The sequence below is a fragment of the Mustelus asterias genome, chromosome 13 (assembly GCF_964213995.1).
Source record: "Mustelus asterias chromosome 13, sMusAst1.hap1.1, whole genome shotgun sequence".
Taxonomy (NCBI): Eukaryota; Metazoa; Chordata; class Chondrichthyes; order Carcharhiniformes; family Triakidae; genus Mustelus; species Mustelus asterias.
Window position 1 is genome coordinate 19963596 of NC_135813.1, and position 22955 is coordinate 19986550.

Sequence of the window (22955 nt, forward strand, 5' to 3'; positions counted from 1 at the left end):
TATTAGTGACAGAGCCATGGAAAATATTCCTTGTGGGTTCAGCTGTTTTCAGTGGTTTGTGGAAAATCACTTCATATGAAAAACAAAGACTGCTGTGTCTCTCTTTGTGGATGTGTTTATAACCATACAGAAGTGTCATATAAAATTCTAAACCGTCAGCAGCTTTGTAATCATTGTATGCATTTTGGTCCCTAAAAAGAGATTGTTCGGCAAGAGTGTGTCCTAGATACTGGACTGTTGGATATGATTCTTGGAGGAGGGGGGAGGAGATGTTTGGTGGAATGCTGATTCAAGGTGTAATTCAGATTTTTACCCATGCAGTGTAATGCAGCTTGTTCAGCATCAGCTTTGTAGGTGACTTGTTTCTCACAAATTTGCTATCCTCTAGTGAAAGTGTTAACTCTTTTTAATAAAATGTTGTACCCACCCAATAAATATTGATGTATAAACATTGACATGAGTGGTAGGTAATATGACCACAGAGGCAAACCCAATGTTAACCTCACTAGCTGTCCCCATATATGTACTACTTGCAGTCGACCACATTTAAAAATGAGAGCTTTGCCTAATTTCCCTGCTCCTTACTCAGGTTTGCTAAGTACAGTTGTCCTTTTTGCCATTTAATTATTAACGTGACAGACTGGGGATCTAACCTAGGATATTTCTGGTGTTATGGACTTGGGTGTGCATGGCATAGTTACTGGGCCTTTGGAGGAAGGTTAGACAAGTACAATTGAAGGCAGGAGTTCAATGGGGATGTGTCCAGATCAAATGTTTTACCTTTCCGTGGTATGTTATCCCATGCCAATAATACTGGTGGAGCAAGGATTCTCTGTTGTGATCCATAGGTTATCCTAGTAGTTAACTTGATACATGGCAGTAAAATATATGCTCCGAATCATGGGACATATGAGACCTATTTACAGGAGTGAATAGTAATATTTAGCCTGTGAGAGTGTCTATCAAAAAGCCCCAAATATTGAGCAATGAGGCATTTATCATAGAATCCCTAAAGGGCAGAAGGAGGTCATTCAGCTCATCGAGCCTGCACTGACCACAGTTCCACCCAGGCCCTATTCCTGTAACCCCACGCATTTACCCTGCTAATCTCCCTGACACTCGGGGTAATTTAACATGGCCAATCAACCTAACCCTCACATCTTTGGACTGTGGGAGGAAACCGGAGCACCCGAAGGAAACCCATGCAGACACCGGGAGAATGTGCAAACTCCACACAGACAGTGACCCGAGGCCGGAATTGAACCTGGGTCCCTGGCACTGTGAGGAAGCAGTGCTAACCACTGTGCCACCGTGCTGCCCATAGTCTGTATGGTCTTGTATTGAAACAGGTATTTTAATTACAAAACTATTGCAGCTAATCAATATATATTGTATCAACAAAGTGTTTAATTTTAACTCTTTGTATTTGCAGAGACATGTTGATAAACATCAATTATTTTTCAATGTTTTTTAAGTTGAGGTGTTATTTGCTTTGCACACTATTACAATTCTCCTGCCTGTTTTTTTTTTAAAGTGGAGAAACTAAGGTGAAGGGTGAAGGCGCATAAGACTGGAAAGTTAGAAAAAAGAGACCACTTAAGCCCCCAAAAATTAATTAGGTTTGCCAAGTTTGGTTTTTAAAACCGTAAAAACTGTAGGAATAGAGGGTTGCTGAGAGAAGTAGTGAATTCCACAGATTTAATGTCCTGGATTTTAATTGATTTTGACTAGGAATAGTCCATTATTAATCCTAATTTCAGCACAGCAAGGATTTGTTTGGGAGAGAATTGAACATGTATCTTGGAATGAACAATATAAGAAAGTTCTAAAGAGCATTAACCAAAGTAGTAATATTAAATTGGCAACTGGCAAGAGAGGTGAGAAAGAGGAATCTTTCATGCAGGCTTGCTAAAGAGGCGGTGCTGGAAGAGTCTGCTCAGAAATGGGAAAAAGTATTGTCTTTGAAAAAATTGGACTTCATAAAAGCCTTTTAGAAGATGAAGACTTGTAGCGTGGAAAATAAGTTTTTGGCAGGAAATAGTGTTTCTTGGAGGCAGCTTTAGAAATAGAGAAGTTGCAAAGGCATGGAGCCATCAAAGTTGAGAAATGATGGCTCCTCTGAGACAGGAAACCAGTTTTGCATTGCCCTATTTGGAGACAATCAAGATGTATTGATTCAGCTGTTGAAATAAGGCGACTGAAGTTTGCAAACACTCGTGTTGAGTCCGAAGTAAATTGAACTTAACGTGGTATCATAAGGGTGGATGGGAGAGAAGGAAGTTATCGATAAAATAGTGCTAGTCCTATTCGGGAGGGGTTAAACTAGTGTAGCGGAGGGTGGGAACCGGAAAAGCAGGCCAGTAAGTGTAGGGACTGGGGAAAAAAGTGAGACTGAGATAAACACTTTGCAGAGTAAGAACAGAGGGAGGCCGCAGGGCTCGGCAGGATAGGAGGCGCGGAGTGCGATTTCTTCAATGCAAGGAGTATAGCAGGTAAGACAGATGAACTGAGAGCCTGGATTACTGCATAGATTTATGATATTGCAATTACGGAGACATAGTTAAAGGAGGGACAGGACTGGCAGCTTAACATTCCGGGATATCGTTGTTTTAGACGGACAGAAGGGGAAACAAAACGGGTGGGGGAATTGCATTGCTGATTAGGAAGCACATCACAGCTGTGTTGAGGGAGGAGACATTGGAGGGATCTTGTAGTGAGGCATTATGGATGGAGCTCAGGAATAGGAAAGATGAAATCACAATGTTGGGAGTGCACTATAGACCTCCTAACAGCCCGCAGGAGACAGAGGAGCAGTTTTGCAGTCGGATACTGAAAAGATGTGAAAAAAGCAGGGTAGTTGCGATTGATGACTTTAACTTCCCCCATAATGACTGGGACTCCCTTATAGCCAGGGGCTCGGATCGAGAGCAGTTTGTTAGATGTGTCCAGGAGGGCATTTTGATGCGGTTTATTGACAATCCAACCAGGGAGGGGGCCATACTAGATTTGGTATTGGGGAATGAGCTGGACAGGTGATCAATGTTTCAGTAGGGGAGTATTTTGTGCCTAGCGAACGTAATTCCATAAGATTTTGGGTAGTCATGGACAAGGACAAGAGTGGTGCTCGGGTGAGGGTGCTTAATTGGGCGAGGGCCAATTATATCCAAATTAGACAGGAACTGGGGAATGTGGATTGGGAGCGGCTATTTGAGGGCAAATTCACATCTGGCATGTGAAAGGCTTTTAAAGGCCAGTTGATTGAAGTGCAGGACAGGCATGTCCCTGCAAAAATGAAGGATAGAAGTGACAGGATTCAGGAACCATGGATGACTAAGGAAATTGTAAGCTTAATCAAAAGGATAAAGGAAGCATAGGTAGGTCTAGACATCTAAAAACTGATGAAGCCCTTGAGGAATATAGTGAAAGTAGGAAGGAACTTAAATGTGGAATTAGGAGGGCTAAAAGGGGCCATAAAATGTCTTTAGCAAACAGAGTCAAGGAGAATCCCGAAGCTTTTTATGTATATATTAGGAGCAAGAGGGTAGCAAGAGAAAGGTTATGCCCACTCGAGGCCAATGGAGGGAAGTTGTGCGTGGAGCCACAGGACGTAGGTGAGATCCTTCGTGAGTACTTTGTATCCCATGACAGATGTTGAGGCCAGGGGTAGGTGTGTGAACGCACTAGAGAATGTCAATATATCGAAGGAGGAAGTATTGAGTATCTGAAATTGCATCAAGGTAGACAAGTCCCCTGGGGCCGGATGAGACCTAGCCCAGGTTACTGTGGGAGGCAAGGGAAGAAACAGCTGAGGTCTTAACACACATCTTCACAATCTCTTTGGCCACAGGTGAAGTTCCAGAGGACTGGAGAATAGCCAATGTTGTTCCCTTGTTTAAGAAAGGAAGCAGGGATAATCCAGGAAATTAAAGGCCGGTGAGCCTGGCGTCAGTGGTGGGAAGCTTTTGGAGAAGATACTGAGGGACAGGATATATGCACATTTGGAAGAAAATGGACTAGTTAGTACCAGGCAGCATAGTTTTATACGGAGAAGGTCATGTCTCACCAACTTGATTGAGTTTTCTGAAGAGGTGACAAAGATGATTGATGAGGGAAGGGCTGTGGATGTAGTTTGTATGGACTTTATTAAGGCGTTTGATAAGGCCTCACATGGCAGACTGGTACAAAAACTAAAAAGACATGGGTTTTGGGATGGACTGGCTAGATGGATACAGAACTGGCTTGGTTATAGAAGACGGAGAATAGCGGTGAAAAGATGTTTTTCAGAATGGAAATCTGTAGCTAGTGGTGTTCTTCAGGGATCCGTGCTGGGAGCTCTGTTGTTTGTAGTATATATAAATAATCTGGAGGAAAATGTGGGGAGCCTGATTAGTACGTCTGCAGATGACAAAGATTCGTGGAGTTGCTGATAGTGCCGGGGATTGTCAGAGGATACAACAGGATATAGATAGGTTGGAGACTTGGCACAGAAATGGCAGATGGAGTTTAATCCGGACAAATGCAAGGTGATGTATTTTGGAGGATCAAATTTAGGTTTGAATCATACTGCAAATGGCAGAATCCTTAGGAACATTAACATACAGAAGGATCTGGGCATGCAGGTCCACAGTTCCCTAAAAGTGGCAGCACAGCTGTCCAAAGTGATTAAGAAAGCCTATGGCATGCTTGCCTTCATCAGCTGGGGCATTGAGTACAAGAATTGGGAAATCATGTTACAGCTATATAAAATCTTGGTTGGACCACATTTGGAGTATTGTGTGCAGTTCTAGTCGCCATACTATCAGAAGGATGTGGAAGCTTTGGGGAGAGTGATCTCGGGGGTGTTGGTTGTGAGGAGAGGTTGAATAAACTAGGATTGTTTTCACTGGAAAGACGGAGGCTGAGGGGAGATTTAATAGAGGTCTACAAAATTATGGGAGGCATAGACAGAGTGGATAGTCAGAGGCTTTTTCCAAGAGTGGAATGTCAATTACAATGGGGCACAGGTTCAAGGTGAGAGGGAGAAAGTTTAAGGGAGATGTGCAGGGGAAGTTTTTCACACAAAGTGGTGGGTGCCTGGAACGCACTGCCAGAGGAGGTGGTGGAAGCCGGCACAGTAGCAACATTTAAGAAGCATCTGGACGGGTACATGAATACGGAGGGAATAGAGGGATACGGACCAAGTAAGGGCAGGATTTTTTTTTAGTTTAGTTCGGGCATGATGATTGGCACTGGCTTGGAGGGCCGAAGGGCCTGTTCCTATGCTGTACTTTTCTTTGTTATTTGTTCTTTGTACAAAGTAGAAAGAGAGTGGACAGGACAGAACCTGCTACTGCTAACTTGCTTTTGAAATGCCACATCTTGGACTTTTTGCAAGATTCATGATGGGTTCTTGCATTAGTTTTAGGTATGATACTAAGTTAACAGTTGAAAGCTGGCGCAGAAATTGATTCAAAATTTGCTGACTATTTAATGACTAATGACCTTTTCAAAAATATGAATGTTGATGTTTCAGAATTTGGTCTAAAATACTCAAAGAAATGGCACCACCTCTATGTATTTGTGAAATTGTACATGCATGCTGTATGCGAATAAATTATGGTACAAAAGGTTTGTATATAAGGCATATGAAAGTTTAGGAGTCCCATTTTTTTTGTGAACAAACATTGTTTTATTTTTTCTGTCTAACAAAATTCTTGCATTCCAGCATGGTGGCCAATTTTCCAATCATCTAAAAAACTTGAACCAACTGTTGATATGTGGGATTTAATTTTGCGATGCTTATGTCCACATTTTGCAGCAAAATAGCAAAAATAATTTATTTCATGTCACTGCATCAAACTGGTATTGATTTTGTTCACCTGCACTGTTGCCTCTTCTGATTTGGTGTCTAATTTTATTTGGTAATTACTCCTGTGAAGCATCTTGGAAGGTGTTCCTGTTTTAAAGGCGCAGAGTAATTGTGAGTTGTCTGTTTTCTGTACATATACATCAACTTTTCCAGTAACAAAATAGATAATGAATGTGTATCTAAAAATGAAAAACTCTGCACTGGCTGATTCACGTGGAGTGGAAATGTGTCTACCTACAAATAGTAATTGGTGTAGTTTTCTTTTGCCTTTGTACTCCTACAGAAGTACATTTTTTCTGTCTGCAAAACCAGTCTTATCAAAAGCTTTAACATTGAGGTGGGAGAGCAGGGTGATCAAATTAACATTTTGAGTGTGGGTGATTGTAGATTGTCCTTTTAACATTGCTGTTACAACGTCAAAGTTGGACACAAGCCTCACTAACACCAATAACAGCTGTGGACTGTGGGAGCTTTTGGGTACCTGGGCGATCCAGGTCACAAATGCCTACAACAAGTGTAAGCAGCTAGAGGAATTCCAGATCATCGATCTGGAAGCTGAACTGCAGACACTGAAACATAAGGGAGGGGGAGAAATACCTGGGCACTTTGTTCCAAGAGACGGTCACACTTCTTCGAATAGGGTTGTTTACTTCTTTAAAAGAGCTCCAATAAAGTTAAAGTTTACTTATTAGTCACAAGTAGATTTACATTTTTACTGTGAAAATCCCCTAGTCGCCACACTCCGGAGCCTGTTCGGGTACACTGAGGGAGAATTTAGCATGGCCAACACACCTAACCTGCACATCTTTGGACTGTGGGAGGAAACTGGAGGAAACCCACGCCGACACGGGGAGAACGTGCAAATTCCGCACAGTGACCCAAGCCGAGAATCGAACCTGGGTCCCTGGTGCTGTGAGGCAGCAGTGCTAACCACTGTGCCACCGTGCTGCCCCTGTGCTGTAGATAAAAGGTGTATCCACAGTGGGTGTACTGTACTTCAATGTCACATCAAAGGTTATTGCGGGAAAATAGAAGCACGTGGTGTAGAAGGGATAGCATATTGGCATGGACAGAAGATTGGCTAGCTCTCAGGATGTTGGGAGTAGGCATAAATGGGCCATTTGCCGGTTGGCAGGATGGGATGAGTGATATGCCACACAGATCAGTGTACAACTCATTACAATTTCTATTAATAATTTGGATGAAGGGACAGAAGGTACGGTCGCTAAATTTGCTGATGACACAAAGATAGGAGTGTAAGTTGTGAAGAGGACATGAAGCTACAAATGGAAATGGACAGAGGCAGATTTACACTTTGTGGGGCTCCGTGCTCACCTTCATTTCTGGGGCTCCCCTAGGCCTGGTATATTTCATTGTAAATTCACCTCTGGATATGGATAGGTAGGTGAGTGGGCAAAGATTGGGCAAATGTGCTATAATTTGGGAAAATGTGAGATCATCCATTTTGTAAGGTCAAAATAAAAGCATCGTGGAAGGAATTCTCCCAAGAAATTTCTAAGTGTTGAATTTGTAGGAAAACTGGAGTAATTCACGCTGCTGTTTTCAGTGCAAGTTCACATTGGAACCTCTCCCACGCTGGTGAATTTCATTAGATTTCAGGGGGCGGGACCTATTCCCACCCAGGAGGCTAACACCAGCAGGCCTCTGCGCATGCACAGTGGCCCCGAATTGTCAACCTCTCATTTGCTGGCCAGTTTAATCGCTGGCCAGCCTGGGACCTCCACAGTGCTGCCCCCCCCCCCCAAACCTGTCACTGGACTGCCCCTGTCTATAGCCCCCTCCCCTTCCCCTCTCCCCGCAGTGCCAATCTACCCTGATCCCAATGGGCAGTGCCAAGATGCCCCTGGACATGGGCACATTGCTCTTGGGTGATGCCACTGTCTGGCACTGCCAGGTGCCCATGCCTGGTGGGCCCCGATTGCCCCCCCCTTCACTCCAGTGGAGTCAGACCAACAGCTTCCTGAAAGTGGGGAGCTACTGTAAACCCCTCTGGAGTGAAGCACTCTGGTGGAGTGGGAGAGGTTAACGGGCCTGGAGAATTCAGTCCCAGGCCCGCTCATAGCATTTAATGGATATTTAAAATATCATTTAATTGCTAGCCCCGCCTCCCTGCCGATTTCCGACACAGAGCAGACTGTGGGAGATGCCAGCCAGGCGGATGCCCCCCCGCAATTCTCCTGGCCTGCTGTACTAAAAACATAACGCAGTGGGATGGGAGAATCGCCCTCAATATCGAAGTGCTGAGAGATTGAAAAGCTCTGAGGTACACAGGAATCCTGGTGTCCTAGTGCATGAATCGCAAAAGGTTAGTATGCAGGTGAGTAAATAATTAGGAAAACTAGCAAAATGTTAATGTTTGTTGCAAGGGGAATTGAATAAAGAGTAGGGAGGTATGTTTCACTTAAGGGGCATGGCTGCATCTGGAGTACTGTGTATAGTATTAGTTTCCTTATTTAAGGAAAGGCGCAAATGCATTTTAAGCAGTTCAGAGAAAGTTTACTAGGAATGAATGGGGGGGGGGCTCTTGCAAGGAAAGGCTGGACAGGTTAGGCTTGTATCTGGTGGTGTTTAAAAGAGTTGGAGTCAACTTGACTAAAATATATAAAATCCTGAGGGGATTTGACAGGGCGGGTGTGGAAAAGACATTTCCTCTTGTGGGAGAATCTAGAACCAGAAATTCCTGTTTAAAAATAAAGGGTCACCCATTTAAGACAGATGAGGATTTTTTTTTTCACTGTGGGCTATGGGACTTTGGAATTCTCTTCCCTGAAAGGTGGTTGAGGCAAAGTCTTTGAATATCTTTAAAGCAGAGGTAGATTCTTTATAAGCGGGTGAAAGGTTATCAGGGGTAGGAAGGAATGTGGAGCTGAGGTTAACATTAGATCAATCATGATATTGAATCGCAGAACAGGCTCGAGGGGCCGAATGGTCTACCCCTAATTCGTATGTTTGCCTGTAATAGGTTCAATAAAATGGTTCCATTTTACTCAGAGTGGTCAGTTGAGCTATTTCCACAAATCAATCTTGATGTGTTTGCCAATTAACCCTGCTGTTACTATTCATACTGCAGCCTTCATTGATTCTTGTCTGCTTCTTGACCCCATCTTTCAATTTGACTGTAGTGTTTTAATGAAGATTCGGGAGTGAACAGGTGAGAAGTAGCCAATTTAATACAATGTTTATAAAATATTAGCCTCACTGCATCAAATTTTTTTCAAAGAAAACATTTGTTTACGGGCTTTAAAATAACAGGGTGTTGTTTATGGGAAGCTCTTACAATGTTTCAGTACATCAAAGCATACTGATACAATTTTGAGAACTTAAAATTAATTTTCAATTCTCTTATGCTTCTTGTGCTTAACTGTACACGTTTTCAACCTTTCGTACTCTTGCGAAGACTGCAGCTCAGGCTCTGTCCAAGCCCCATTTCCCCATCTTTCGCTGTTTTCTTTTTATCATCTTTTCAAATACTTATCCAAATCCCTTTTATAGTATAGTATCTGTGTTAGTCACAAAAAGGCAACATGTAGATAAGGAATAAGATGGAGCCAAGGATAGTTCGTTGGGTGACACCGGAGTTAGTGTGGTAGAGGGAAGAGAAACCACTACAGGTGATTTTCTGACACCAACTGGATGACAATTAAGTGTTTATTAAAATTTGTATAGAAGTTTTAAAAATTGCAAGTAAGTACTTATTTTGCTGGACAAATGAGTTGCTGGTTCACTCACTTCGAATTGTGCAGCTGACACTGTTTTGCCAACAGTCCTTCGATGCTTGATTCAATTCCACCCATGATTAGGGTTAACTATATTTTCCAGTGATTAAATCTAGTACTTCTATTCAATACTGTTTAAAGAATGGAATAGACCAATGCAATACCAAAAACTTGTTTTTCTGAGATTTGTAGAAGAATGATCAGCAAATAATTGTAATCTTGATTTTTTTCGGTAATTGAGAAATCCATGTGCGGTACCAAAATCATACCGTCAAAATTTTATAAACACAGGATAAAACAAAAATCGGTAAGCAGTGATGAATTAATGTCTGGGTTGGTTGGTGCTCACAGTTTGAGATTCTGAAATGGAATAAAGTGGAATGTTTTTGAAGTGCGGAATACGTTTTACAAAGCGTTAGCGCTTAAGCTAAACAGGGATATTTCCGTATTATAAACAAGTAAATTGGTCTTTTAAAGTAATTCATATTCCTGTCCCTTCATGGGAATCAATTTAATGAAATACTGCAATTTTAAAATCAACTATCATAAATGTAAATTTTTGGTGCCTTTTAATGGCCTTTTTAAATGGCTCTCAGCTATTGAATGTTATGAAATACTTTATGTTCTTTTTAGTAATTTACAAGAGTATTAATGACTGTACTGCAACCTTTATCTAGTGATACATCATCTGATAATGGATTGAAGAATATGTTTCTCCAATGGTATTTGATTAAATCTTTACATCGATATTTAAGTCTTTGAGGGACACCCCGTACTCAAAGGATTAATAGAGTTTGGAATGTGTAATTCATTCTTATAGTGATAAAAATCCTATTTTAACATTTAAAGCGTATTGATTTTTCTGGAAAATGATTTAAAGAGATAGAAGTCTTAAAAATTACATTTGAACACCATTGGAATTACTTGGTGATGATGTTGTGTTATCAGTATAGAATATGGCATTAATGGAATAGATCACATAACTGTGAATTATTTATGTGGTCTAGATCTTCTCGACACCAGGGGTTTATCTACCCTGTAGTTGAATGCTCATTTTTTGAATCAGGAATCTACTGTTGTTTCTTTCATCACTATACTGCTTAGATAGGATAGGATACTGTGCACAAAAACAAGGCTATATTTTTGCATCTGATGGATGATGGTAACTCAAGATTAATCATTTTGCAATCATTTGTTTGTGAACATTATTCAGATCATCATATCTTGCGACCTTTTCTCTTTAATTCTTGCAAAAGAGTGTATTTGAATAGATCAACAAAGTATAACATTGAATAGCAGTATGTTGATTAGTATATATGAGTAGGGCTTTTTTTCCTGAATTATCCTCTACAAAATGACCTTTATAGAAGATTTCTAGAATTTTTTTTTAAAGTTGCAATTTATTAAAATTGATGTGACCTTGGATGCTATATAGTGCAATGGGGTCCATGGATCTCTGGAAACTAAATCGGAATCCAGTCCAGGCTAATGGAATGAAAGCATTCTTTCCATTGGCTTAAAGTGTTCATGGTTGGTCTCATCAGGCATGATTTTAAAACACAACAATTCTTAATGTGTAGCTGAGATCAGTACTAAATTAGCAGGCTCACTCAAAACATGATCAAAATGACCATTATGAGAGAGTTTGTTGAGGATGCACTTTGAGGCTGGCATTAAGACTGCTTGCTTGGACTTGGTGGCAAAAACTTTATTTTGTATTGGATTTGTATGGTAACTACCACAAGTTGACAAAAGTGGAAAATGCTTCATTCTCCACCAATGAAGTATTCACTTCCAAAAATAGACCTCTCGGTGACTTCCAGTATAACTGGAAGTGGCTTATTCGAATGGTCCAAGAATGAATGATGACTATGTATTCTATCCATCATACCAAAAGATCTAATTTTAGTAAATTTACCTAGTGGAACAACACTGAAGCATTAAGGTTTCAAGAATAATTGTGATGTGGATTTTTCTTGCACGGAGGAATGTATAGATCACTCCAGGGTGAATTTTGAAATATGAATAATCTTGTGCTTAAAAGGTGTCACATCAAATTTAGTTGGTCATCAAATGGTGTCTGAGGCAACAGCAGCATGTGCCCACCAGTGTGTAGATGTTATGGTTGAATAAAGACATCCTTCCATTGAGTATTTCAGATTTATTTCAAAATTTGCTGTAATGTTAGCAATGGTAAGTAAATGTTGCTTCACTGAAACAAATGTGCTTGAAAAAGTTTGAAAAAATTCTGCATTATTGAAAAAAAAATTGATTTCTACACTTTTTATTTTGGCTCTAGTGGCATTCAAGTGAATTGAATAAATACTTGAAGGGAAAATATTTAGAGTAGTGGGAAAGAGCAGAGGCGTGGAATTAATTAAATAACATCAAAGAAACAGCACAAAATATGAGGGACCAAGTGGCCTCCAATGATTCTGTATGAGCCTTTAGGATCTTTTAAAACTGATGTGACCATCATAATTTTTGAGTTCTGTGAACAGCACTGATGCCTTATGTATAATGGTGGGGCTAGATAAACTACTTATGGGCACAGGATCAGTACAATGCAAAATATGTCGCTTTGCTGCTGGATGCAAGTTTGCGTATCTTGTTTGACCCTTTTAGATCCTAGGGTGTGACTGGTGTTTGTTTCGTTAAATCAGTTAGAAGCTGATTGTTCACGTGTAATTTCTTATTTCAAGTTGAGGTCAGAATGCCCTTTTTAATACTTCTTTGCAGTGTGACTTCTGAACCTAGATTTTCTGATCAACATTATTTTACTCCTGGCAGGATCCCATTTGCATGCTTTGTTGAGCAGAGCATTTATTTTAAATGGGTTCCTGCCAGTATTAAAATAACGCTGATTGGAAAATCTACGCTCTGAAGTCAATTAAAACGCATTTTGTGTTGGTGGGAAAGGTTCTCTGTGTTGCCAATGATTGACTTTCTTTCTCTTTTTTTATTTATATGTTATATTTTATTGCGGCACCTACCTAGTTAATGACAATATTAAGTAGATAAGATGCACTCAAATGTGATCCTAAAGTTGTGCAATTTGGTTGGAAGATTTTTCACATAAATAACATCTGCTGCTTTCTCTTAGGTTCCAAAGGCACGTTAGTAATGGTACTGCTGTCACTGCTTAGTGGACTACTGATGGATAAATCTGATTTTTCTTACCCTGCTATTGTATTTCTGCAGATCCAAGCAAATGATTTTTAAAAATTAATTTTGATTGTTGTAAATTGATATTTGACATTTGAGTATTCTGGTTATAATAAATAGCGTACATCATTGGGAAGCAAAGAAATACTGCCATAACCATAGCATTCACTTGTTCCATTAGTTATATCCAGCATATGGCATTGTGTTGCTTTTTTTGCAAATGTACATGTGTATACAAATTGCGTTCAAGTGATCATAAATGACTTTTTCGGTTTAAAGACAGCTTGATTTTTTTTTCTCCCACAGGGCCACATAGGTACCACAGCAACCAAAAATATTGATGTCTACCTCCCCATGCAGACAAGCCAAGACAAGATGCAGCCAATGACTGTGATAACAATGGCAAATGCCAGAGTCCAAGATCTGATTGGCTTACTCTGCTGGCAGTATACAAGTGAAGGACGGGAACCCAAGTTGAAGTAATTGAATTACCTTTTAAAATAACCTATGTTCTTTCTTCTCCCTTTGTCCTTCACTTCTTTGCAATATATTTTAATTATAGACTGCCATTCGTGCATGGACTGTGGGCATTCCTGGCAAGGCCAGAATTTATTGCCTATTCCTGACTGACCTTAAGGATATAGTGGTGAACCACCTTCTTGAGTTGCTGCAGCTCATGTGGTGTTGGTACACTCAATAACATTTGATCGTGGAATCCAAGATTTTGACCCAATGACGATGAAGGAACTGCAGTATATTTCCAAGTCAGGATAGTGCATGATTTTGAGAGAAACTTGCATTTTGGTGTTCCAAACATTGCTGCCCTTGTCCTTCTAGAAGGTGGAGGTTGCTGATTTGGAAGGTGTTGTCAAAGAACCCTTGACCAGTTGCTGCAATGCACCTTGTAGTGTAGATGTGCATACAACAAACCTAGTGCGCCGGTGGTGGAGGGAGTGAATGCTTGAGGAGGTGGGTGGGTGCCAGTCAAACAGCCTGCTCTATCCTGGATAGTACAGAGCTTCTTGAGTGTACTTAGAGGTGCACTCACAAGGCAAGTGTTGAGCATTCCACCACACTCCTGACCTGTACCTTGTAGATGGTGGAAAGGCTTGGGACAGTCAGGAGATGAGTTACATGCCTCAGAATATCAAGCCTCTGACCTGCTCTTACAACTGCAGTATTTATATGGTTCATGCAGTTAGGTTTCTGGTCCTTGGTGACCCATAGGAGCAGAAGTAGGCCATTCTCCCTGTTGAGTCTGCTCTGCCATTCATTATGATCATGGCTGATCATTCAACTCTAACCTGTTCCCACTTTCCCATCATATCCTTTGATTCCCTTTAGCCCCAAGAGCTTTATCCAACTCCTTCTTGAAAACATACAATGATACTTTCTGTGGTAGAAAATTCCACAGACTCACCACTTTCTCTGGTTGAAGAAATTTCTCCTCATCTCAGTTCTAAATGGTCTACCCTATATCCTCAGTCTATGACCCCTGGTTCTGGACTCCCCGCCTTAGGAAATCCTTCCTGTCTAGTCCTGTTAGAATTTTATAGGTTTCTCTGAGACCCCCCTCCAATTCTAAACTCCAGCAAATATAATGAGAATTGACTCAATCTCATCAGTCTGGTAAACCTTCATTGCACTCCCTCCATAGCAAGAATATCCTTCCTCAGATAAGGAAACTAAAACTACACACACTATTCCAGGTGCAGTCTCACCAAGGCTCTGTATGGCTGCAGCAAGACATCACTGCTCCTATACTCGAATCCTCACTCCATGATGGCCAACATACCCATTTACCACTTTCACTGCCTGTTGCACCTGCATGCTTACTTTCAGCGACTAGTGTACAAGGACATCCAAGTCTCATTGTACATTCCCCTCTCTGTCTACAGCCATTGAGATAATAATCTGCCGCTTTGTTTTTGCTACAAAGTGGATAACCTTACATTTAGAATGTAGACCCCTGGAATATTTTTGGAGGACCAAAAGTAATGCCATTCAATATAGAAGGGAGGCAGTTAAATTCTGTCTTGTTAGAGATGGTCATTAACTGGAACTTGAGTGGTGAATAATATTCATGTCACACATCAGCCCAAGTCTGAATGTTGTACAGTTTTTGTAGCTTGTGAACGTAGACTTCCCCTTGGCATGCAGTGGCATTACCATCACTGAATCCCCCACATAGACTGAGAATCCTGGAGGTTAAGATTGAGCAGAAACTGAACTGTACCAACCATCTAAACACTGACGACAGAAGCAGGTCTGAGCTAGGGAATCCTGCAGCAAGTAACATACCACCTGATTCCCCCAGATCCTATCCACCATCTCAAGGGCACAAGTCAGGAGTGTGATGGAATACTGTCCACCTCCCTGGATGAGTTCAACCTCAACACTGCTCGAAGCTTGACACCATCCAGGGCAAAGCAGCCCACTTGATTGGCACCCTGCCCACCAACTTAAAAATGGCTTGCTAGCCTTTCAGAGGACAGCCAGCCATAGTTGTGGATCTGAAGTCACACATAGCAGACTAAGTAAGGATGGGATCTATCCCTGATAAAGAACGGGATAAAGACACTCTAAGGAAAGGATCTTGCCTCATGACATCGAGATGGAGAGTCAATGTGGGTTGAGATAACAAACGTGGGAAATAAAACACTGGCAGAAGCAGTATAAGGCTGTGGTCAGAAAATGTAGTCATGGTTGTTGATAGATCTTGCATTGTAAACGGAAAGAAAGTGACAATGTGATTCGTTGTCTTTCTTCTTTTCACTTTGCATTTCCAAATTGAAAAATGCATTTTTAAATTCTGAATTTTATTCCTGTTGTATTGTACACATTTTGAAGTGTACAGTGGTATTGATTATAGTCTACAATGACTTGATTCATTTTTTCCCATGCACTTTAATAGAACCTCCATCTTTGGTTGTCACTGATTGCATTTGAAAAGCAGCATTGATTAATTTCTGCAATGTCTCGAGCAATATTTTTCATTTGTGTATTTATATATAGTCACGACCACATCAGAGGCGTTTCCTCCAAGTGGTCCGTGAGGTGAGCGAGCACTAGTTGCCAGTGATTCAATTTAAAATAACCCAGCAGACAAGCTTTATTCTTAAACAAGATGAAGGTTCAATTATTCAGGGACAACGCTGAAAGTTATGGAAGTAAAAGTGATAAAGCTATTAAGTAAAATGCTGCTACAGAGATTGAAATATTTGTAAAGGAATAAGATACTAAAGGTGAGATTTTAAATCCATTTCAGTGGGCCTGTTTCCTGAATTTCTTCCTTCCAAACTGAAGGAGTTGAAATTGAAGTTCAATTTGGCAACTGCAATAGCTTTTGCAATCGACTAGTCAGTGTTTGTCTTTTAAAGGTGGACTCAGCAGGTCAGTCAGGTTTTGGAACAGAGAGAGAAGGTTTCTCATTCCTCACTGGTTCTGTGGTTACAACACTGGAAGAATGGCTAAATTGTTTTCAACAGAACAACACTAAATTTAGGGATAGCCTTCCTCATTGACTTCAGGTGACCAAGAGATACCTCATCCGATGATGTTCCCCTTCATGGAGGCTCTGCACCAAAGCTTTCACGAGCCTGTCTTTATCACAACCAAAACAAAATAGCTGTTATATTAATTTCAAAGAGTCATTATTTCACCAGGCAAATAAATTAATTATGTTGAGGCCCCATGAAGTCCCTTCTTGCCCCTTGTTATCTCAGGAGTTTCACCCTTTTGGAGGATACAATGGTATCCCTCGAGCAATTCTTGCATTTTAATGGATCGTCGTATCAAGCTTTAGAGATTTGAGTTTAACAAGGTTTGAATTAACATAGAAATGTTCCATGTTGTCTGTCCATACTTGCATTTTGAAAAAGGCTTTTAAACTCCATGTAATGGTTTGAAGACAGAAATGTACCTTTAAAACAGTTGCCCTGATAATCTGTACTATCATAATTACACATTTGTGACAATATTGTTAGGATTCTCCAGAGACCAATCACGTGAAAAAGCCAAACCTCCCAAATAGCCCCAGTGGGGCTGATGGACAAGATTTCAAATTTTAAAACTTTACGATAACAATCAAACTAAAATCAACATAAATTAACAAGCAAATTGTCTTCAGTAGAAATGATAAATTACATTTTAAATAGCTGATGCAACAAATATGTCTCCGATTTCTTAGGTAGCACTTTTAGTATATATGTCACACCATGTACATATGAACATCTGAATTAGGAGCAAGAGTAGGCATATGGCCCCTTGTGCTTACTCCGCCATTCAATATGATCATAGCTGATCTGATTGGGACCTCCTGCCTACCTCCAATAATGTTTCACCCCCTTAGTTACCAATAATCTATCTACCTCTGCATTAATATTCAGACTCTGCTTCCACTGCCTTTTGAGGAAGGGCGTTCCAAAGACTCATGACCCTTTAAGTGAAAAATAATCTTGCCATCTCGTGGGTATCCCCTTATTTTTGCCTCGTGACTCTTAGTTCTATATTCTCCCACAATAGGAAATATCCTCTCCACATCCACCCTGTCAAAATCCCTCAGGATCTTAAGTTTCAATCAAGTTGCCTCTTTCTCTTCTAAACTCTGGATACAAACCTATCCTGCCCAACCTTTCCTCATAAGACATTTCACCATTCTTGGTATTAGTCCAGTAAGCTTTTTCTAAGCTGCTTCTACGCATTTACATCCTTAAATACAGATACCAATACTGTACACAGTATTCCAGATGTGGTCTCAAAAAAATACAAGCCTTGAAACCATTTCATCACTGCAATTTTTTTATATCTATCCTCTTGATTAGATTGTATCTGTGTTGCCAATAATTTACTGCGCTCACATTATAGTAAAGCAAGGATAATATAAATGAGGGCTGATTTCTTTGCTGGCCCTCACCACATAATCTCATGCAGTAGTTATATCAACTGGACAAGATGTAGGTAATTATTTCCCCTCTGAAATGGGTATGCTGGCCTTATTTTCTGGGAAATGACAGGCCAAAGGCACCATCCAAAGCTTTCAATTGTGATTGTCCTTAGACGAAGCCCTTGTTTATACGTGTTATTATCACTTGTGATTTAAGCACGGCATTGTGCTAAGAGTACAGGTTAACTGAATTTGCCCAACAGAATTGGCAACCTCCATACACAGCCAAACAAAAATAAAAGATAAAACCCAACAATGATGTATTACAGTTTATCTTGTCATAACTGGACGGCATGGTGGCACAGTGGTTAGCACTGCTGTCTCACAGTGCCAGGGACCCGGGTTCGATTCCCAGCTTGGGTCACTGTCTGTGCGGAGTCTGTACATTCTCCTCGTGCCTGCGTGGGTTTCCCCGGGCGCTCTGATTTCCTCCTACAGTCCAAAGATGTGCAGGTTAAATGGATTGGCCATGCTAAATTGCCCCTTAGTGTCAGGGGGACCAGTTCGGGTAATGCATGGGGTTATGGGGATAGGCTGGGTGGGATTGTGGCCGGTGCAGATTCAGTGGTCCGACTGGCCTTCCTCTGTACTATAGGATTTTATGATTCTATATAACAGTTAACTATGTAGTAAGATGATTCCCTTCTGAATTTGTAAATTTATGTAAACTGGATTTCACAACTTGTGGCTGATTACATGCACGCTGACATAAATTCTAGAAACTTTAAAAAATATTCTAGATTACTATAAAACCATTTTCATGGTAGAGAGTTTGAAGCAAAACAGGTTCCTGGTAGTGTTTTCATATAGGAGCATGGGAATTAGGAGCAGGAATAGGCCTTTTGCTCCTTCGGGCCTGCTCTGTCATTCAATAAAATCATAGCTGAGCTGATTGTGGTCTCAAACTCCACTTTCCTGCCTGTTCCCGTATAACGTTTAACTCCCTTGTCTATCAAAAATTTATATAACTCAGCATGAATAAATTTAATGACCTGGCCTCCACTACTTTCTGGGAAAGAGAATTCCATTGACTTATTGCTCCTCATCTGTCTGTGTCCCTAGATCTTCTCTCTCTCTCTCTCTCCCCTCTCTCTCTCTCTCTCTCTCTCTCTCTCTCTCTCTCTCTCTCTCTCTCTTCCCCCCCCCCCCCCGGCACCATATCTACAAACATCGACTCCCTCCACCACCGATGTTCAGTAGCAGCAGTGTGTACTATCTAAAAGATGCACTGTAGAAGTTCATCAAAGATCCTTAGACTGCACCTTCCAAACCATGACCACTTCCATCTAGAAGGACAAAGGCAGCAGACTTGTGGGAGCATCACCACCTGTAAGTTCCCCATCAAGCCACTCAGCATCCTGACTTCAAAATATATTGCCGTTCCTTCACAGTCACTGAGTCAAGATCCTGGAATTTACTCCCTAATGGCATTATGGGTCAATCCACAGTATGTGGACTGCAGTGTTTCAAGAAGACAGCTCACCACCACCTTCTTGAGGGCAACTTGGGATGGGCAATAAATGCTGGCCAGCCAGCAACACCCATGTCCCACAATTAAATTTTAAAAAATCACTTGGTGTACTTGAGCACTAATGTTTTGTGATTCATGTACCAGGGCACCCAGATTCCTCTTTGTACCACTGAGTTCTGCAATCTCTCTCCATTTAAATAGTTTACTGCTTTTCTGAACTTCCTGCCAAAGCATACAAGTTCAATTTTCCCACATTATATGCCATCTACCAAATTTTTCCCCACTCACTTAACCAATCTATATCTGTTTGGAGACTTTTTTACCTCCTCTTGACAACTTGATATCCTACCTATCTTGGTGTCATCGGTAAATTTAGTTACCATACACTCAGTCCCTTCATTCAAATCGTTGATACATATTGTAAATAATTGAGGCCCCAGCACTGATCCCTGTGCGCTCCTTAGTTACAGTTTGTCAACCCGAAATAGACCCACTTATCCCTACTCTCTGCTTCCTCTTTGCTAACCAATATTTTATCCCTGCTAATATGTTACCTCCTGTGCCACGAGTTCGTGTTTTGTGTAATAACTGTTGAAGTAGCACCACTTAAACATGTTAACTGATGTTGTTAATGGTTCCTCTTCTTGGATGCAAATCCCCAACAAAGTTAGCATCATCAATCCTCCTCTTGAAACCACTTTAGACCCCTCTGATGTTGCAAGCTGCCATCATTTCTCCAATCATTCTTTCTTCTTCAAAGTTTGAGTGTGTTGTCACCTTCCAAATCCATGCCTATTTTTCCTGCAACTCTGTGCTTGAATCTCTCCAATCCCCTCCCTCTGCCACTGTACATAAACAGTCCATATCACAAATGACATCCCATGTGACTCTGACCATGGTTAACTATCCCTCCTCATTCTTTTCAACTTGTCTACAATCTTTTGAAATACTTGACCACACCATCCTCCTCAAACATCCAACTTCGTGGTACTGTCCTGCCCTGGTTAGTTATCTAACCATTCATAGCTAGAGAATCACCTGCAGTGGCTCTCTTCCCTCTCCTGCGCCATTATCTCTGGTGTCCTGCAAGGATCAATCCTACATCTCATCTACATGTTGCCCCTTGGTGACATCATCTGAAAACGCATCTGTGTGTGCACTGACAACAGCCAATGTAACCATCATTTCACTCAACCCCTCCGCTGTCTGATTTATTGTGCTGCTTCTCTGCCGTCCAGAACTGAGTGACCAAAAAGTTCCTTCACACTAAATACAGAGAGGACTGAAATTCCTGTCACAAATTCTGTTCCCAAGCCACAGACTCCCATTCATCTTCTTGGCAGCTATCTGAAGCAAACTGTGGTATTTTATTTGCCCTTTGTGAACTTCCACTCCATCACTAAAACCACCTACCTTCACTGCTATAGTATTGCCCAAATCTTCCCCTGCTTAATCTCATCTGCTAAAATTCTTATCTAAGCCTTTATTTCCTCTAGACTTGACTATTCTTTTGCTCTCCTAGCTGGTATCTGGCATTAATTGAGCTCCACCAAAACTGCTGCCGTACCATAACTCATGCCAAGTCCTGTTTACCCAAAACCCCATTGCTTGCTGACATACGTTGGCTTCAGGTCTGGCACTACTTCAATTTGTAAAGTCTCATCCTTGATTTCAAATACCTTCTATAGCCTATTCCCCCACTTCTCTCTGACATCCTACAACCCTCTGAGATCTCTGTGCTCCTCTAATTCTGACCTCTAATCCACCCCTGAATTTAATTGCTCTACTATTGGTGGCTGTGTCTTCAGCTGCTTTAACCTTGAGTTCTGAAATTTCCTCCATAAACCCATCTGACACTCTACCTCTCTCTCCTCCTTTAAGACCCTCCTTAAAACGCACCTCTTTGACTAAGCATTTAATTATATGCCCCAATTTCTCATGATGTGGCTTGATGTCAAATTTTATTTAATAACACTCTTGTGAAGTCTGAATATTTTACTGTGTTCAGCGTATGTTGTTGCCGGGTAGTGTTGTTTTCATCGATGCCATTGTGTTGAAATATCTCAGTTTTTCCAAGTGGTCTGCTTTTTCTGCCCTAGTCTTTTAAACTTTAATCTGTTGCGTTCCATTAAACCGTTGAATGATCAGGATTTACTGCTATGTACAGAACACTTAATCCCATCTTCACTTCAACCATTTGTAATGTGATTTTGAAGAACTTGAAGAAAACATTCTTTGAACCACTATTAGGTTTCTGTGTCTTAAATTGATCCAGTTTACAGCTGTACTTGCTTCTCCGACCCCATTTTGATATCTGGTGCTTTTATTGGCAAAATATTCTTATTAGGTGTTTTTAACAGCTCGTGTAATTTCAGAATTGTATCAGATATTGCATTGCTGTGTAGCAACATTTTATTCTCATTTGAAGACCAGTGGGATTATGCAGCCATAGTGATTCATTTGGCCAATCACCTATTATTATTAACCCAGGGCTTGCTTTTTGTATCATTTTTGTCCAATGATTTAGCATGGGCTCCATTAGAATTTGAGAGTTGGAACAGCATAGCAGGGTTCTAATCAGGTGAGCTCAGAAACTGTCGATAGTTAATCATCTGCCCAGTGCAAAGTATTCATGATCATTGTGAATGGAATCCTGACAGTAAGTTACACAGCTGAAATACCAGCATTCATATGACATATTTGATGATATGTGCTGAATTGTGAAGCTGTGAATTGCGTGGAAGATTGAAAAATGAGACAGACTTTTATTGAGTCACTCAATCCTCCAAACTATGCTTAATTTGGTGGGTCTCTATTCAGTCAGTTATAACCATTAAAAAAAAATCAGTTCTTTAAATAAGCTGTATGCATTGGCATCCCCCCCCCCCCCCCCCACCCCTCAATGCCTGTGAATCCAGCGTCAGCAGAACAAAATCACAACACCATTCACTTGAGCATAGAAAATCTGCTTAAACTAGTCATATTCAATATTTAAATGCAATATAATTGAATAATCAATCATTCTCACTGTTCCATCCAACCTACCTTGGATCTGATATGGCTTAAAATCAATCTGTGGTCATCTGGGGTCAGCTTTGAGGCCAAACGTGAAAAAACAATTGTCTGTTACCAAGTTATGCTTTGAATGGGTGATGGAAATAGTGCTGCCTTTATCTGCAGGTGGATTATTCTGACTTGGGGAAATGTTGTTTTAAATCCTTTATGTTTTATCACCTTTGCACGATTTGCTTTTCTGGAGGGCACTTGTGTGAGCTGAAATTTATAAAATTCTAACCGGGTTAGACAGGGTAGAATGTTCCTACTGGTGGGGAGTGCAGGTGGTGAATGTGTTGAATTCACTGCCACAGAAAGTAGTTGAGGCCAAAACGTTGTCAGAGTTCAAGCAGAAATTAGATATAGCTCTTGGGGCTAGAGGGATCAAGGGATATGGGGGGAAGGAGGGGATCAGGATATTGAATTTGATGATCAGCCATGATCATAATGAATGGCGGAATAGGCTCGAAGGGCTGAATGGCCTACTTCTTCTAGTTGCTATGAATTGTCCAACTCGCTTTTTATAAGGATAAGGAACTTTGCTGCATTTAGATGCTCCCTCCAAATGTAGCAGCCAACAACTGGTGACTATCACAAAATAATGTTCCCATTTGTTCATCAGTCAGGGCATTTGGCTGGATCTACAAGCTTGATTTCATTGGTAGTGTTTGAAGGATAACAGTGGAAAACTGGTTTTGCATTTACTTTTGATCAGTTCAAAATGTTCGTCGACTC

General features: G+C 40.9%; 1 protein-coding gene across 9 annotated transcripts in view; it reads left to right on the forward strand.

Annotated features, from left to right (window-relative positions):
- The window catches only part of mapkap1 (MAPK associated protein 1), a 260057-nt gene that overhangs the window by 109461 nt on the left and 127641 nt on the right, over positions 1-22955 (forward strand). For all 9 annotated transcript variants that reach the window (XM_078226462.1, XM_078226460.1, XM_078226457.1 and 6 more), the window contains one exon: positions 13057-13229. In XM_078226462.1, the coding sequence (XP_078082588.1) occupies positions 13057-13229 (173 nt within the window). The remainder of the gene's footprint in view (positions 1-13056; positions 13230-22955) is intronic.